Source organism: Anopheles moucheti, chromosome 3 (genome assembly GCF_943734755.1).
Source record: "Anopheles moucheti chromosome 3, idAnoMoucSN_F20_07, whole genome shotgun sequence".
NCBI classification, from domain to species: domain Eukaryota; kingdom Metazoa; phylum Arthropoda; class Insecta; order Diptera; family Culicidae; genus Anopheles; species Anopheles moucheti.
The window spans coordinates 17,512,420-17,527,728 of NC_069141.1; the positions used below are offsets into that span (position 1 = coordinate 17,512,420).

The 15,309-nt window shown below is 48.1% G+C and overlaps 2 protein-coding genes and 1 pseudogene across 2 annotated transcripts in view; 1 reads left to right on the plus strand and 2 right to left on the minus strand.

The window, feature by feature from the left end:
* Positions 1-9,957, minus strand: part of LOC128304586 (angiotensin-converting enzyme) — a 62,133-nt gene extending 52,176 nt beyond the window's left edge. Inside the window, exons 1-8 of the mRNA XM_053041789.1 lie at positions 9,610-9,957; positions 8,884-9,525; positions 7,954-8,112; positions 7,753-7,860; positions 7,541-7,673; positions 6,885-7,469; positions 6,555-6,798; positions 6,324-6,422 (exon numbers count right to left, since the gene is read on the minus strand). Of these exons, the coding sequence (XP_052897749.1) occupies positions 6,324-6,422; positions 6,555-6,798; positions 6,885-7,469; positions 7,541-7,673; positions 7,753-7,860; positions 7,954-8,112; positions 8,884-9,525; positions 9,610-9,957 (2,318 nt within the window). The remainder of the gene's footprint in view (positions 1-6,323; positions 6,423-6,554; positions 6,799-6,884; positions 7,470-7,540; positions 7,674-7,752; positions 7,861-7,953; positions 8,113-8,883; positions 9,526-9,609) is intronic.
* On the plus strand, positions 1,105-3,184 carry LOC128304589 (skin secretory protein xP2). The gene is made up of 2 exons (XM_053041791.1): positions 1,105-1,116; positions 2,117-3,184. The coding sequence occupies exons 1-2, from the start codon at positions 1,105-1,107 to the stop codon at positions 3,182-3,184; spliced, it is 1,080 nt and encodes a 359-aa protein (XP_052897751.1).
* A 2,633-nt stretch (positions 9,958-12,590) lies between the features above and the next one.
* Positions 12,591-14,820, minus strand: LOC128300575 (angiotensin-converting enzyme-like; annotated as a pseudogene).
* Positions 14,821-15,309: the final 489 nt, after the last annotated feature.

The following is a 15,309-nucleotide window of genomic DNA, read 5'->3' on the forward strand; positions in this document are numbered from 1 at the left end:
CCGTGCTGCATTTTGTGGGTAGTTACGACGGTACATTGCACAGTTTTACGTATGTTTTTTTTTTCTTTCGCTTTGCTACCAACCTTTCGGTAGGTTCAACCCCCGGTGGTCAGCCACGGATCATATGTTTCTGGCTTCTTTCTCGAAGGCTCCAAGGCTTTTGCTTTCCTGCACCGTACACCGCTCGCCACACGATGCCACCCCGTCCTCACCGTACGGGGTGGTTGAGATCATCAAATTTTACACCCCATGACCGATCGCGGGGGCGAAAGATTGGAGGGGCGAATGGTGCGAGGGGGGGGAGGGGTGAGGAATCTGCCTTCGTTGGGCTGCGTTAGTAATGCTGTCGTAGAATCAGCACACTGCCCCAAACCGAAATGTACTACAATCCCTCGTCCTGTCCCTTCGTTTCAGCCTTTCTTTTGCAACCCAATAGCTCACCCGAGCCCACGATTCACCTGGTAGAAGCGAAAAGCGAAACCGAAGCGAAACGAGATGGCCAAACGAAAAGAAACAACACAAAAAAAAAAACAACCACAGCCAACCCGATGGCCCGAGGAAAAGAAGTCGTCACCAGGTGCTGGGTGCGCTTCGGGTGCGCTTATTGCCCTGGCCGTACGGTACGGCCGGGCAAAGAAAATGGCCATGGGTAATGGGGTGGAAATGGCGCTACGGAAAAAAGGGGGCCAAACGCGTGTGACGGGGACGAAAGCGAGCGAGCGAGCGAGCGAGTGAGAGGACGACACGAGAGGGTGGTATGAAAATGGCGTTATTCACTCTCTTTCTATCGGCGTCCGGATCGGGGTGTATAATCCACCCCTGGTGCATTCCCTTCCCCTTTCGCTTGACTTTGGGGCTCGGGAAGCGTAACGGTGGCCGAGCCTCCCTCCGAACGCAAGGCGAAGGCTCCGAACGATCGGCACCAAAATCGTACCAAGAGAAAACCCGTGGAGGAGCCGAGACGTGCGGGCGACGGTGATGCGCTGGCGATCGGAGTGGTGGCCGGAGGAGAAACCTGTCTGTATAAAAACCATCGGCAGCGTCAAACTCACCATCAGTTGTCTACTTGCTTGTTTTACAGAACACATTTCGCTCGGATTAAATATGAAATTGTTGGTAAGCAAACAATCGGTTGGTGTTGTTGTTGTCTGGGAGGTGAAGTTTCGTGAAGCCAAACAGTTCACCGAGTGTGAGAGGCATGGACTTGTGACGGTGTGCCCACTAAGTGCACTAAGTGCGATCCAAAGAATCAGAACGAATATCAGCATTATCGTGACATCGTGATCCAAAGTGTTCCGACATTGTTTCAACAGTGCAAGAGTGCCCCTGAATATCTCCACTCCCGGGTGTGCGACTATCTCCAACGACTCGTACTATCCAGTCAGCGTGCACTGATGATCGTTCATATTCCCAACAGGAAGGAAAATCATTGCGCACGGTCGAGTAGCTTTAAAGTACAAGATTAAATCTCCAACTAAAAAACAAAACAGAAAAGAAACAGATCTTCTTCAACCGCACCAGGTTGGAATGGCTTCGCAGTGTGCTTTTGCTTCCAAAAAACTTTCGAAACGAAATGGACGAGAGCACCAAAATTGGCGCCCGCGTTTCCCTTTCACGCTTCCGTGCACCGGTCGGGTTGCAAACCAAAAGCAACTTTCGTTTCATTTGGAACGGAAACATTCCGTTCCATTTAATTAACTGGTTAGCCTCTCACTCTTTCTCAACCATTTCCTGCTCCGGTGTTGGTACCGGTGTTCAGCTTCTTGCAGTACGCACATTATTGCCTTGGCAATTGTAATTGTGGCACGATCGCATAAACAATACCCATTCCGACAAGGTCGTTGAGCTTCCGGGGTTTTTTTTTTTTGGAAGTGTATATAACGCAACCTGAACGACGTTCATTAGCGAATGAATCTATTCGTGGAGTCGAATTAAATCGACTCCGAATCGAGCCTCAGTTTAGACCTCAGACCTCAGGGTATCGATTGTCTTGAGAAGATCATTAGCAGAAATGTTGGGATCATTGTCCAAATACCAGAAATCATTCGCACATCTCCTATAACATCCCACTGAAAATTAAAATTTATCTCTTCTTCCAACTCCGTGTTTTTCCCAGGGCGTTGTCTGCCTACTTGCCCTGGTGCTTTTCGCATCGGCCGAAGATGAAAAGAAACCAGTGGTGGAGGCCAAAGTAGATGACAACAAGGCAGCCGAAACTCAGGCGCTCGATGACAAGAAACAGGACAAGCGTGGACTGCACGGCTGGACCGGTAGCTTCGGTGGCTTCGATGAACACCATGAGGTGCCACACTTTGAAACCCACGAGGAAAAGACGCTGACCGTCGTCAAGAAGGTCCCGGTCCCATACCCAGTGGAGAAGCACATCCCGGTGCCAGTGGAGAAGCACATCCCCGTCCCGGTGAAGGTTGGAGTGCCGAAGCCTTACCCAGTGTACAAGACCGTCCACTACCCAGTCAAGGAGATCGTCAAGGTGCCCGTGCACGTTCCGGCTCCGTACCCGGTGGAGAAGAAGGTCCCCTACCCGGTCCATGTTCCGTACGATCGTCCCGTCCCGGTGAAGGTGTACGTGCCCGCTCCTTACCCAGTGGAGAAGAAGGTCCCGGTCCCGGTGAAGGTCCACGTTCCAGCTCCTTACCCAGTGGAGAAGAAGATCCATGTCCCGGTCAAGGTTCCGGTCCATGTTGAGAAGCCGTACCCGGTGGAGAAGATCGTCCACTACCCGGTCCATGTTCCAGTCGATCGCCCAGTCCCGGTCCATGTCGAGAAGCCAGTGCCAGTCCCGGTGGAGAAGCCAGTGCCGTATGAGGTCATCAAGAAGGTCCCATACCCAGTGCATGTCCCGTACGATCGTCCAGTGCCGGTGCACGTTGAGAAGCCAGTGCCAGTCCCGGTGAAGGTCCCAGTCCCACAGCCCTACCCGGTTGAGAAGCACATCCCGTACCCAGTGGAGAAGCACGTCCCATACCCCGTGAAGGTCCCGGTTGAGCGTCCGGTCCCGGTCGAGATTGAGAAGCACGTCCCGTATGAGGTCGAGAAGCCAGTGCCGTACCCGGTCAAGGTTCCGGTCCATGTGCCGGTGCACCATCACGAGGAGGAACACCATCACGAGGAGGTCCACTCCGAGGATCTGAGCGAACACCACGACTTCGGTTCTCATCACTAAGCCAAGAAGAGCTCCCATCATTTCATTATTTATATCGCAAAACTTGTGATCTTAGTTGCTAGCATACCCAACAGCGCTCCAACCATCCAACCAACACCCTCCCCCCCCTTCGTTCATCTGCCGTCATCTGCCGTAAGATCGATACAACTGACAACTAGCTCAAGATTCATCACCCTAAAGGCTCGGAAAGGAAAACAGAATGGAGGAAAAAAAAAACGCAAGCCAACGCTCTGTAAAGTAATGTCGAAAAACTGATCAAACCCGAACATCTACGAAACAACACCCGGATGAATGATGTATGGTGGGCGGGTGGCGCGGCGAAAGCAGGAAAGCCCAGTTCTCTGGTGCGTTTCAGCGCAATCGGGGTCAGCTTGTCACCTCGATTTGGCGGGAAACGAGCGTCACTACCGTCCGGTTGACCCACCAGAGTACCACATGTTTGCCACGCTTAAGCCACGCCAAACCTCACCATCTCCAGCATATCGGACGCGTTCTATCCACAAGCAAAAAAAAAAAAAAAACAGGCATGCGGGAGAAATAGGCACAGTGTTTTAGTCTGCCCCAAAAGTGGAAGAAACCCACCGCCGGAAAGCGGCCACCTTAGCCACCGTGGTTCCAACATTCACGTTCCTACCATCTGCTCGGCGGGACCGCAACCAAGGGTGGTCGGTTTCCGGTGGGTGGGTTCCCACCTTTGGACAGAGAAAGCCTTGCCTCGCACCCCCTCCCCTAGCCCTCCCCAATTTCCTGGCGTTTCCCAGGTAAGCAAATCTCTCTTACTAAAGACGAATGTTGCGGAAGCGGAAAACAAGCAGCAATAATACCAGCAAACTTCCTCATGCATAGATGCACACCATCGTCTCGCCCGTCGCATGCGTTCTTGACGCGTGTCTGAGAGCAGAGGGTGGTGCGAAAAGCAACATTGTTTTCTTGTTATATAGATTTTTAAACAAACTAATACGCGAACAAAACGCAATACCGACCAGGTCCCGCGCAGTCAAGAAGACCGGACTAGAAACGAAAAAAAACACACTACCAAAATGCAAATGTCGGTATAGTGCGCAGAAACCGGAATGGGGGGGGGGGAGAACGATAAGTGGGGCCGTGGAAAGTTGTGCGCCCGGTGCGCTAATAGTTTCCGTCCCAAACTGTCACTCCTCCCTCCCCCCACTGCCAACCCCTTTTCTGGGCGCCACCACCAGGGCCCTCAAATGCGGGGTGGCAGAAGAAGTGCTGTAAATATCGAAGTGCCGAACATTTCAAGATTTTTTGTTTTATTCTCGCCCCGCGGTTTAAAGAAGAAGTGTTAGAGGAAGAAGAAGAAAAAAAAACCAAAACGCCGCTTTAGCAGACGGAAATGCAGTAAAAGTTATAGAAAAACGCATCCCAGGAAGAAGGAGAAGTAAAAGGAACCCCAACAGAGGCCAGCTCAATTGTAACTGAACGTGGTTTTTCTTAGCTTTGCGCTCGTTCTCATATGCATTGATTGTTGTTTATTTTTTGTTTTTTTTAAATGTTTTTCTTTGCTCTGTTTACGATGTAAAAAAGAAAGGAAAAAATGAAATAAAAAAAAATGTGATTGTAAAAAAAAGCCACCACCCTTCAGCGCACCCTTCATTCCACCGACAGTACCCCAATCGGTGGTGTCATTTGGTCCGAACATACTAGAAACAAGCGATGGAAAGTATGCCTACGCCTCGGCAGCTTCCGTGTGTGCAAAAGGAAAACAGTGTTGCGCTGAAAACAAAGCAAAACAATCAGGCGAAGGCATGGTGCTCCGAAGCGAGCACCCGCATCCGATTGCGCAAGGTCGCTTGCCCATGCGCCTTACAAAAGAAGACATATCCAAGAGCGCCATGAAATTATGCGCATTATGATTACACCACCAACCTCGATGCGGTTTCGATTTCGGTTAAGCGGCGAAGAAGTACGCTTTTCTTTCAGCACTTATCGGCCCGATGCTTCGTGTTTAATCCGGAACGGCTTCATCACCGAAAACAATCCAAATTGCATCCACTTCATGGCCGGTGAACGGTGAAGTAATCCGCTGCAAGCAGGCCAACAGAAACTTCCTATCAATTTTACCCTCCAGATGGGATTACGTTTTGTGCCGTCGGTTGGTCTGCGGCCGGCCGAAATGTTGAAACATTTTTGGCCAACCGATCACACGCACAGCCCGATCGGGCCCTCGCGATGCTAAGCGTTTGCGCAAGATAATGAGCAAATGTGTCAGTTTGCGCTGGTTGCGCGAATTCGAGAGAAGCCCGGTAGCGATCGAGTGGTATTTTGTAACGCCTTGTATGATGAGAAAGTGCATGAATGCAACGCAACACAGCCCGAACTGTTGCAACCAGTTCGCAACCCAGACGGTTCCCCAGGCACGAGCGAACCGATGCGCATCGTACGCGGTAATAACCCGTTTGAGCCAGGCTGTAAGGGAAATCCTTCAGTGTCTGGCCCACCTTACCCCAATCGACGGTCCACCCGGCCTGTGGAAAAGCTTTCGCAAAGCGTCACTTCACTACAGCCGCCTATCGACGGTGCGTTAGCGTTCATGACTGTCACGTGCCTTCCAATCGGAGGCAAACTGATCTTTTTTGACAGGCGCTCGTTTGTGCTGGTCCGATGCCGATGTTGAATCATTTCGAAACGAGATCGAGTTTCAGTGCAGATTAAGCATGTGTCTGCCATTACAAAACAGTTTTCCTTTCGTGCGTGGTGTGTAAGGGATCGGTTTTTAGTGTATGGTAGTTAGCGTGATTAATTTTCACGCTAATCAAAATAGTCAAGGGCCCTTTTCGAGGTTTTCTGTTTATGATTGTTACATGAACAAATATTAGCGAGAGTTCTACAAGCCTATCGAAACGATCTTTGAATGACCATCAAGATATTAACGAAGATTGGAATTGTTGGGACAAGAGCCTTGGGAAATTGGCCCTTGAGGAAACTCATCACGAAGTCTGTTTTCTTATGATTGACTGACAAAATCGCTTAAAAATTAACATACATTTATTTTGCTGACTTCACTAGAGTTCTAAAGAGTTCCTTCAAAGATACTCAAAATTCAGTTCAAAGTTACTCTATCTCCACGTATTTTAAATAAAATCAAATTAAATTCACAAATCATGCATGTACTCACTTGATGTAAGGGATGTTTGCTGCCACGTGGTACTTTGCCCCAGGGTCAAAGTCAAGTTCGGACCTAAGCACCGGTGGTTTTACACCGCCATACTCTTCCCTGTCCATGAAGATGATTGGAAGAAAATAGAGAGCAACTATAGCCATGACTTTGCTACCGGAAAAAAAGAGCTCCGCTTCCAACACGAATTCCTACTGCGACCACATCGCCATACCACCCGCTCATACATACCGTAGCAACCACCAGTGGCAGTTGTACTGCTCCTTACGGACACGCTTGCTGAAGACGTCATACCGCCAGGCCTCAAGGGCGAGGGCAAACGGTAGAAACACTACCTTTTCCATCGCCAGTGAAAACAGGAAATTAATGTCGTGCGCCGTATCATCGACGGACTTCTGGACAAGGCCCAGATTTTGCAGATGCTTGGGCGAAGCGACGGAGAGCGAGATTGCATCACCGATCGCTTCGTGGAAACCTGCACAAAACCAGTGGAACGGAAATATTAAAAGAAAGTTAATTGAGCGCGTCTGGTGTGGTGGAGAAGGGTTCCGATTCCCTTACCCGGATTAGCTCCATCTCGGAACACCTTCGGATTGTTACGATAGTTCAGGAAGTACTGTATGTGCGCCAGCTCGTGATGCACGGTAATGAAATCCTTGTGCGTCACCTGCGTACACATCTTGACGCGATAATCCTTCCCGGTGCAGAAATCCCACGAAGATGGCTGACAAAGCACTGGTCGATTGGGCGGTTGCGTCAGTATCGAGGAGGCCCAGAAGTCCGGTGGCATGGCGGACATGTTCATCGATACGAAAAATTCTTCCGCAATCTGGAACATCACCAGCGGGTTGTAGCCTTGCTTCTGCATTTCCGGAGTGACTTCGAGAAAGCTACGTCCAGGGTACGGTATGACAATGTCCAGTATGTTCTGCCAGCTCTGTCCGTACATATCACCGAGTATGTGGTCCGGGATTGGGGCATTCTTGTTGATCTTATCCGGACCGTAGAACTCGCGCAACTTTCGACGCACGTACGCGTGAATCATTTCGTAGAGTGGCAGTATCTCACGCCATACCTGTTCCATTTCCTCCCGGAAATTGCGCGACTCGTACGGGAACGTCCAATAGGCAGCAGCATCCGTGAAGTCTACAACACCAAGAAATGCTCTACGTTAGGAAGTACTCTTATCGATAGGTACATGGATGCATGATACACACTATTAACACGCCCTGCATCATTCGTAAGATCTACCAGCTGTTCGAATAGATCGCGCATATTTCGACCAGATTTACGACGCCACTCGAGCCAAGTATACTGCAGCTCGTTCCAATCCCGGCTCTTCGCCATTATCTTCGAGAAACGAAAAAGATCGTTTAACATTCTACTTCTCGCCGAACCATCCCATCAAAGGCATTGTTTTACTACTTACATCCTTCAGATGGGGTTGCAGTCGAAGACCACACTCGAACGGTTGCTCGTACGCACAGATGGCAGCACCGTTAAAGATGGCCAGCATATCATTTACGATTCTATTGTACTGTGCGTGAGAAAAAGCGGTTGTAAGTTCGTGAATCACACACTAGCACGCAAAAGACGCACGCAAAGGGGGACGAATTAAGAAGATACCTACCCTGTCGAGCTGATCTGGTGGCAGTGCACTAGGACCGATGATTGACATAAGCCGCACCTGGCGGTACAGCTTGTCATCGAATATTTTCGTTTGATCGATACGACGCATTTGGTCCCACAGTAGGCGCTGGAAGTCGTTGTACCTTTGTTGAGCTGCAAGCTACGAACAGGGTGGACATAAAGAAACCTCAAAACGTTTTACTTACAAATTATATCAAATTAATTTATAATGCTCCTAGCTATTTCTTCTATTTTTTAAATTGAAAATAATCACTAACAAGCCTCCTAATGCAGTTTCTAATGAATGATTCTGTTTCTTTAATTGCCTTAATTTTTTTCCTCAATGACTCAAAGACAAAATCAAAGTCGCAGAATTGTCAAACAAACTACAATTAATATTTCCTTGTTGCTAATTAATGCAACCAAGCGCATTTTTCATTAAAGTGTCTCCAAAACCACAAAGTTACATTGCCGTTCAAGCTAAACCTTATTTCAACTGGTTTGTCTATGAAAATTCCAACTCTGCGCAGGCACAGCGCACCTGTTGCACGCTAAAAAAAAACACAATGCTAACGTCTGCATCTCAAATTCTCTCAGCCTTACCAGTTGATGCATAAATTAACCGCAAGCCAGTTCACTCGCACAGTTGTTGGTTCGTGAACTACCACTCTCTAGATGTCACTAATCTGCGCTCTATGTCAATGTCAAATCCCGTCAAGCCACAATTTTCCCACCATCCAATTTTCGCTTTCCACGGTAGCGGATGGAATTGTTTGCAGTACGATCATTACCAACTCATAAACAGCTACCCGGTACGTAAAACATGCAGGCGCAACCGTTTAAAAAGGTACCGTTCGTTCGGCTTCTGTGTGACCTTAGAACCTTCGTCTTTTTTTTTTTTTTGTTGTTGTAAAAACACCGCTATGCTTACCGCTTCGACCTGTGTTGCATCGTTGACGTTTGTCTCAAAGTTCCACTGTGCCGCAACGTTCAGCGAACACTCCAGCGAGCTTTTCCGATCGATCTCGGCAAGGAACGAACGCAACTTTTCCGTTTCCGCCCGAAACCGGCGCTCGTTCTCCAAGCGGAACCGTTCCTCTTCCGGGCTGCGATACGGGTAGTTAGGATCATCCGAGAACCGGTTCCGATCACGATAGGCTGGATCATCGTTCGGGAAACGTTGCGCGGGATCTCGGAAACCCTGACCTTGATCACGGTAGTTAGGATCACGAAAACCGGGCTCGCGATAGTTGGGATCGGGATTACGACCTCCGAAACCCGGATCATTCGGGTTGTAAGGTCTTCCGTTGGGAGTGTACCGGTTACGTTCATTTTCATCATCCCGGTTAGGATTGTACGGTGTACGATCGCGGTAGAGTAATGGATTTTCTACATCCGACACGTATCTGTTCCGATTGCGATCACCTCCATCCCGGTACAGCAATGGATTGTCTACATCGGAAACGGAAGGGTTGGGACTCCGATCACCCGGATATCTTTCCCGATTTGAATTGCGCGATGGATCAAATTGACGACCACCACCGTACCTGTCGCGATCGTTATAAGAATAGGGCTAACGGAAACAGATCAGTAAAATAAAATAGAAACAACTATTCTTGATCATCCACCAGTTTCTATCCAATGTTAGATCACTCACCGAGTCCGCTCCGGCTCTTCGATCGTAGTCGTTATTCGCACGACCTTGCGGTTGTGCCGGATAGTTCGGACGATCGTCCTCCTCGTCATCGTCACCATCGTAAGGAGGACCGAAACGTTCGCTTCTGCTGCGATCATACACACTGCTGCCATCCCCACTGACTACACCATCCACACCCAGGGGGACTCGCGTTGGAGATCCATCCCCATTGGGGAACGTCACTGGCCGACGCCCTTCAATTCCCGGCGGTGCCAAAGGTGGAAGGTTAAGCTGTGGATCTGCCTCACAATGGATCGATTGTAGTACCAACACCGCAACGATGGTGCATTTTATCAACAGGTTCAACATTGCGCAACGTTGTTGTCGTACATGTGCTAGGGTAATTTTACACTATTTGGAAGGATTATGCAAATCGAATGTGGGTGTTTATTTCGGCTATCGTAATGTTTTCACTTTCACTAAGTTTTAATATATTCCACTGTTCACTCGAACTGTTACACTGGCTACATACATCCAAACAATACATAACTCCGACTCCGTAAACAAACGAAAATAACTGAGACACTTTGTCACTTTCAATAAACTTCACTAATTCACAACAATGGATCAAGTATTTGGTGTGAGTTTTTTGTCTGCCTTTAATGCATCTTATCTTACACTTTCTAGAGTTCTAGAGAAATCTGAAGAAGAGAAATATTGAGCAGCTGTTTGAGATATTATTCGAATATTTGTAATCATTCCAATAGATTCATTTCTGATAGATGTAATTCCAAACTATTAGAAAAGGGAATTATGTACTCGATTTCTTCCCATTAGAACTACTTTAGAATTGATCACGTATAATAGTTATTTCACTCTTTTCAAATACAATTTCCACAGAGCTCACAGGAACATAAGAACCCCGAGTTAGAACACACTGCACACCTTATTTGATAGAATGACTCAGATTCGACACCTCATCAGATACACCAACGACACCTAAACTTCCACCACCGAAAGGGATTCTTACGAAATTGTCCATCCGCGACGAGCAACCGAACGAAACTGAAAGCTCCCGGTGCGCAATCCTATCGGTCCCTGTCAAACCGTGCGGGTCCCAGCATACTGCACCTGCCCCAACTCGGAAGTCAGCAGGTCCCCAGCAATCAAACCAATTGTGTACTGTGCACGCTGTTTACAGCGGGAAATATTGTTTTCCCTCCATTCCCCGTTCGAGACCTGCCCCATGGAGGAACCTTCGGTTTCCGTCCAGGTGCTTAACAACGTTCCTCTAATGGTATTCAAATTAAGTGTCAAAGTGAAACGGCAGTAGGTACGGTACGCCTACCGACCCCACGGCCATTTGGTGTTTTCTCACTTGCGCAGGGAAAACAATTACTCTGCCAACCGTACATTCAGCACACTGATAGACACTGATACGACACGGGAGATGGCAACTTCTAGTCGCCGTTCTTGCCGGTACGTGTGTGTGGGTGTGTGGTGACTCAGTTGCAGTGTGCCCTGCCCGGGAAGGCACACTTACGCACTAGCAGCGCAGTCCAACATCTAGTCTACACCCCCATTCAAAGTCTCCACAGATGAGATAAGAATAGAAGCATTCACATATGGAGAGCGCATGTTAATGAAAATTAAACCTAACCGCGCCGCGCATGACTCCACCAAAAAAAAAAGGGGCAATGTGTGGTTGCCTCCATACAACAATGCAGTACCAGGCCCATACCCTATCAGACCGTAGATACAGGTCACGCGCACTCGACAGTGTGGTAGGTAGGGCGGCCACAACGTCGTGGGAAACCTTTGGGAACCCGGCCGGTGTGCGATACGTGATAGCAAACAACCTGCCGACCGGGGCCTGGTGGAACAATAAGATTCTTTCTGTGGTTACGTGGCAAACCGCCAGTAACCGTGGGTTCGGGTTACGGTTGCGGATCGCGTGAGGCACTACAAAAACTGTCAACCAATTTTTATGACCCCGGTGGCATGTTCGCATGTGCAGGCGGTGACCACAGGAACATTCTTCCGAATGACCGTGAAACCGGTCGCACTGACCACCGCGCGTGCCACGGGCACAAGGGGGAAAAATATGGTTGCAAACGTAATTTACAGCATTACCGGCGGTTTGACACATCGACGAAATGTGTTTTATGCAAAGTTGCGCCGAGATGCCGATCGTGCAAATGAAGCTGTCAATGATTCACGCAATTTATAGGTTAGGTAAATGTTAAACGGCATGAAAGGATCGTTTATTTCCATACAGTCGATGCGCTTGTTTTTGGCATGCCATTGTTGTCCGAGGCTGGTGCGGTGCATCTCAAATATGTGACATAGTTGGCTGTGCGGTACGGTAATAAAAACTCGTGCTGTAACTGAACCTCCCGGCAGGCATAAAAGCAAACACTGAAAACCCTACGGATAATGTCACGTCAAAGCTTAGCTGACATGAACAAAGCATCTCGGCTAAGGCTTCTGTTCCTTTTCCTACAGCATGGGCTCGCAATGGGCAACCTGCTCAACTACTGCTGTTACGCAATCATTAACAACAAAACGCATGAATTTCTAGTGCCCAGCGATATCGTGGATGCGGGTGAGAACGACAACCAGTACGCGGTGGCATCGAAGAGTAGCGGCTTTGCAAGTACCTGGAGGCTCTCCCAGCGTCAGGTGAATGGCGAGCTGCTAGTCACTTTTCAGAATCTTCAGAGCAAACAGTTCCTGTTCACCGGGGCACACAATCTGCTCTACAGCAGCGATATACCGAACGGTGTCAGTTCCTACTATTCTCTTCCGTTGGGAATCTCAGGTGGTTTGATCAGCCAGCGTAATACCTTTGGTGGATATTATGAGTATGTACGTGCGGAAAAGTATCCAGGATACAGTCATGGGTTTGTGAAACTTGCAAAGCTCATTGAAAGAAGTCATTGGACATTTGTTCATCGACCGTGTATTTGTTAGGTTATGATATTGGGTTCACAACTGAGGTGCTACAAAGATCCTGACAGTTCGTCTACAGAAAACTTGAAGAGTTGTGTTACGCAGGAGGTCTATGATGAGATACACTCTGAAATAAACAATGTTTTCAATTAACATAAAACTTTCCGCTACTTTATTGGTTGAATGACTTACTTTTGGTTTCTTCCCATCCAACATGTGCTCCAATGCGCTCGTTCTCCACGACCAACCAATCGTACAGCGGTTGGAAGTACTCAATCAATGCATCGGCACTCATACGTCTTACACCAGTCAGAACTTCCATCGCATCTGGCCACGGTTTCGATGATCCGAGCTCCAACATTGCCTTAATAGCATTACCAGCCTCAACGCTCTGGTAAATGTCACAATCGTTCAATGTCTTCTCCGGATCTCCCTTCACGTATTCTCCAGCCTTCTCACAAGCAGATCGGTGGAACTGGAACTGAATGATGAACGATACAAAGTAGCGCAGATACTCCACATCGGCTGACACGTGGTATTTGGCTGGTGCATCCAAATCAGCTTCCGTTCGGACTACCGGAGGTTCTACACCGGAGTACTTCGAGCGCATCTCCCAGAATTTGCAGTTGTACTCTTCGGGCTTAATCTCTCCACGGAAGATTCCCCACCGATACTTGTCCAGCGTGTAGGCGAACGGTAGGAATACCAACTTGTTCAATGCAGATCCATAAAATTGATTCAGCTTAGATTCCTCATCGAGCACAAAGTCCTTCAGTAGACCGATCTTTGCGAGATGCTTCGGAGTGGAAACGGACAAGGAGAGGACATCGCCAACGGCCTCATGAAAACCAGGATTCGCTCCGTCCCGGTACATGCTCGGAAGGTGTTGATACTGCAAGAAGTACTGTACATGACCGAGCTCGTGATGAGCCGTAAAGAACTGATCCATGGTCACACGGGTACATTGTTTAATGCGCACGTCATCAGGTTTTGAGAACTCCCAAGCACTGGCGTGACACACCAAGTCTCTACCATCGTCCGGCTTCTCGAGGATACTCTTTTCCCAGAAGGAACTGTAAAACGTAAATTTAGTTCAGTTATTGTTAAAAGAAAACTAAATCTAATGCATTTATAATCACTTACGGAGGTACCTTGGTCATGTTCATTGATTGGAAAAACTCATCACCCATCTCGAACATTTGTATCGGTGTGTATCCTTGACGGACCATCTCTTCCGTTACATCCAGCAGCTGACGGTCAGGGAACGGACTAGTAATGTCGGCCACACCTGCCCAATCCTGTGCCCACATGTTACCGAGCAGATGCATTGGAATTGGTCCCTTCTCCGACACCACCTCGTCACCGTAATACTTCCGAAGCTGATGACGAACATTAGCATGGATCTGTTCGTAAAGAGGACGCAGCTCCTCAATAACAGCATCGACCTGTTCCTCGAACGTGTCGTCCTCGTACGCACTCAACCAATATTCCGCACCCGACGCATAATCTGCAATTCATTTCAAAGCAAACGGGTTAGCACTCTGAAACCGATGACACTACGGTTCATGATCAACGCAACTGTTCATCCTTGCCGCTTCTCCGTTGAGATCGACGTATTTTTGGAAGTCTTCTCTCGTCGGTGCACCTGCAGCGTCGTACCACTGCTGCCAATAGTATTTCAGCTCCTCAGGGTCACGGCTGTTGGCCAAGATCTCTGTCAGCTCCGGTTCCAATGCCAAATCACATTTGCTGCTATCGTGATAGTCACACACCTTCACCTTGGCATAGTTCTCCTGCATTCGATTGAGAGCATCCAGCATCTCGGCGAACGTGTCCTCCGACAGCACGGAGTATCCTACCTTGGTAAGTTTACGAATTTTGCGTTTCAAATCCTCATCGCTAAAGCTTTCGTAATCGTACTTGCTCAGTGTGTTGGCCACTTCCTTTAAAGGGAAACAAATAAAACACCACCGCGTATCATTATCAGTTACGTAACACTCACTCATTACGGTCACGCGCATCGCCTACTTTCGTAAACACAGCATTCGTAGCCGCTACATCATTTTTCACCAACAAATTGTCCTCGTTGATGTTCGAATCGTAGGCCCATTCGGCTTCTGTGCCAACGTTTCGGCGTGCTAATATTTCTTCATCAATCCGCTCTACGTATTGCCGGGCCTCGAGCTCCTCCTCGCTGGCAGACCGTGGCGTGTGGAGTTTGCCACCGATAACACAACACACTAGACCAAACGCTAGCAACACAATCGCAAAGGTCCTCATCTTGGTGAGGCGTGGTTCCAAACTTTACCAACAACCTCGTTTTGCATCTGCTTTTATAGCTTTCATCTCATCTCGCTTTGCGTCTCGCGTTTCATGTTTCCGCGTGTCTCGTTGACGGCTAAAGTTGTTCTTATAGATAATGGAATTGTCATCGATGGTTCATTCAATTCATCAATGGGGGGTTTCGAAATATTATCTTTGTGTTATCTGACATTTGTGAAGAGGTGTGATTGAAATGCAGAAATTTAATTCCATGCCTACATGAATGGAGGATAGCTTATTATCTTCCAAGCAGCTCATGGCGCGGTATTCTAGAGATAGTCAAACATCATTCCAATCAAGAAAGAGTAATCTGTTTTTTTTTTTAATACAATGAGCCTTGCATGACATAACGTAACTTATACCACAGACATGTTTTCTAACGGATCAATCTTTTATTTTCCTCGTTTGGTAATTTGATACGATTCATTTATATTTGAAACACGGGGC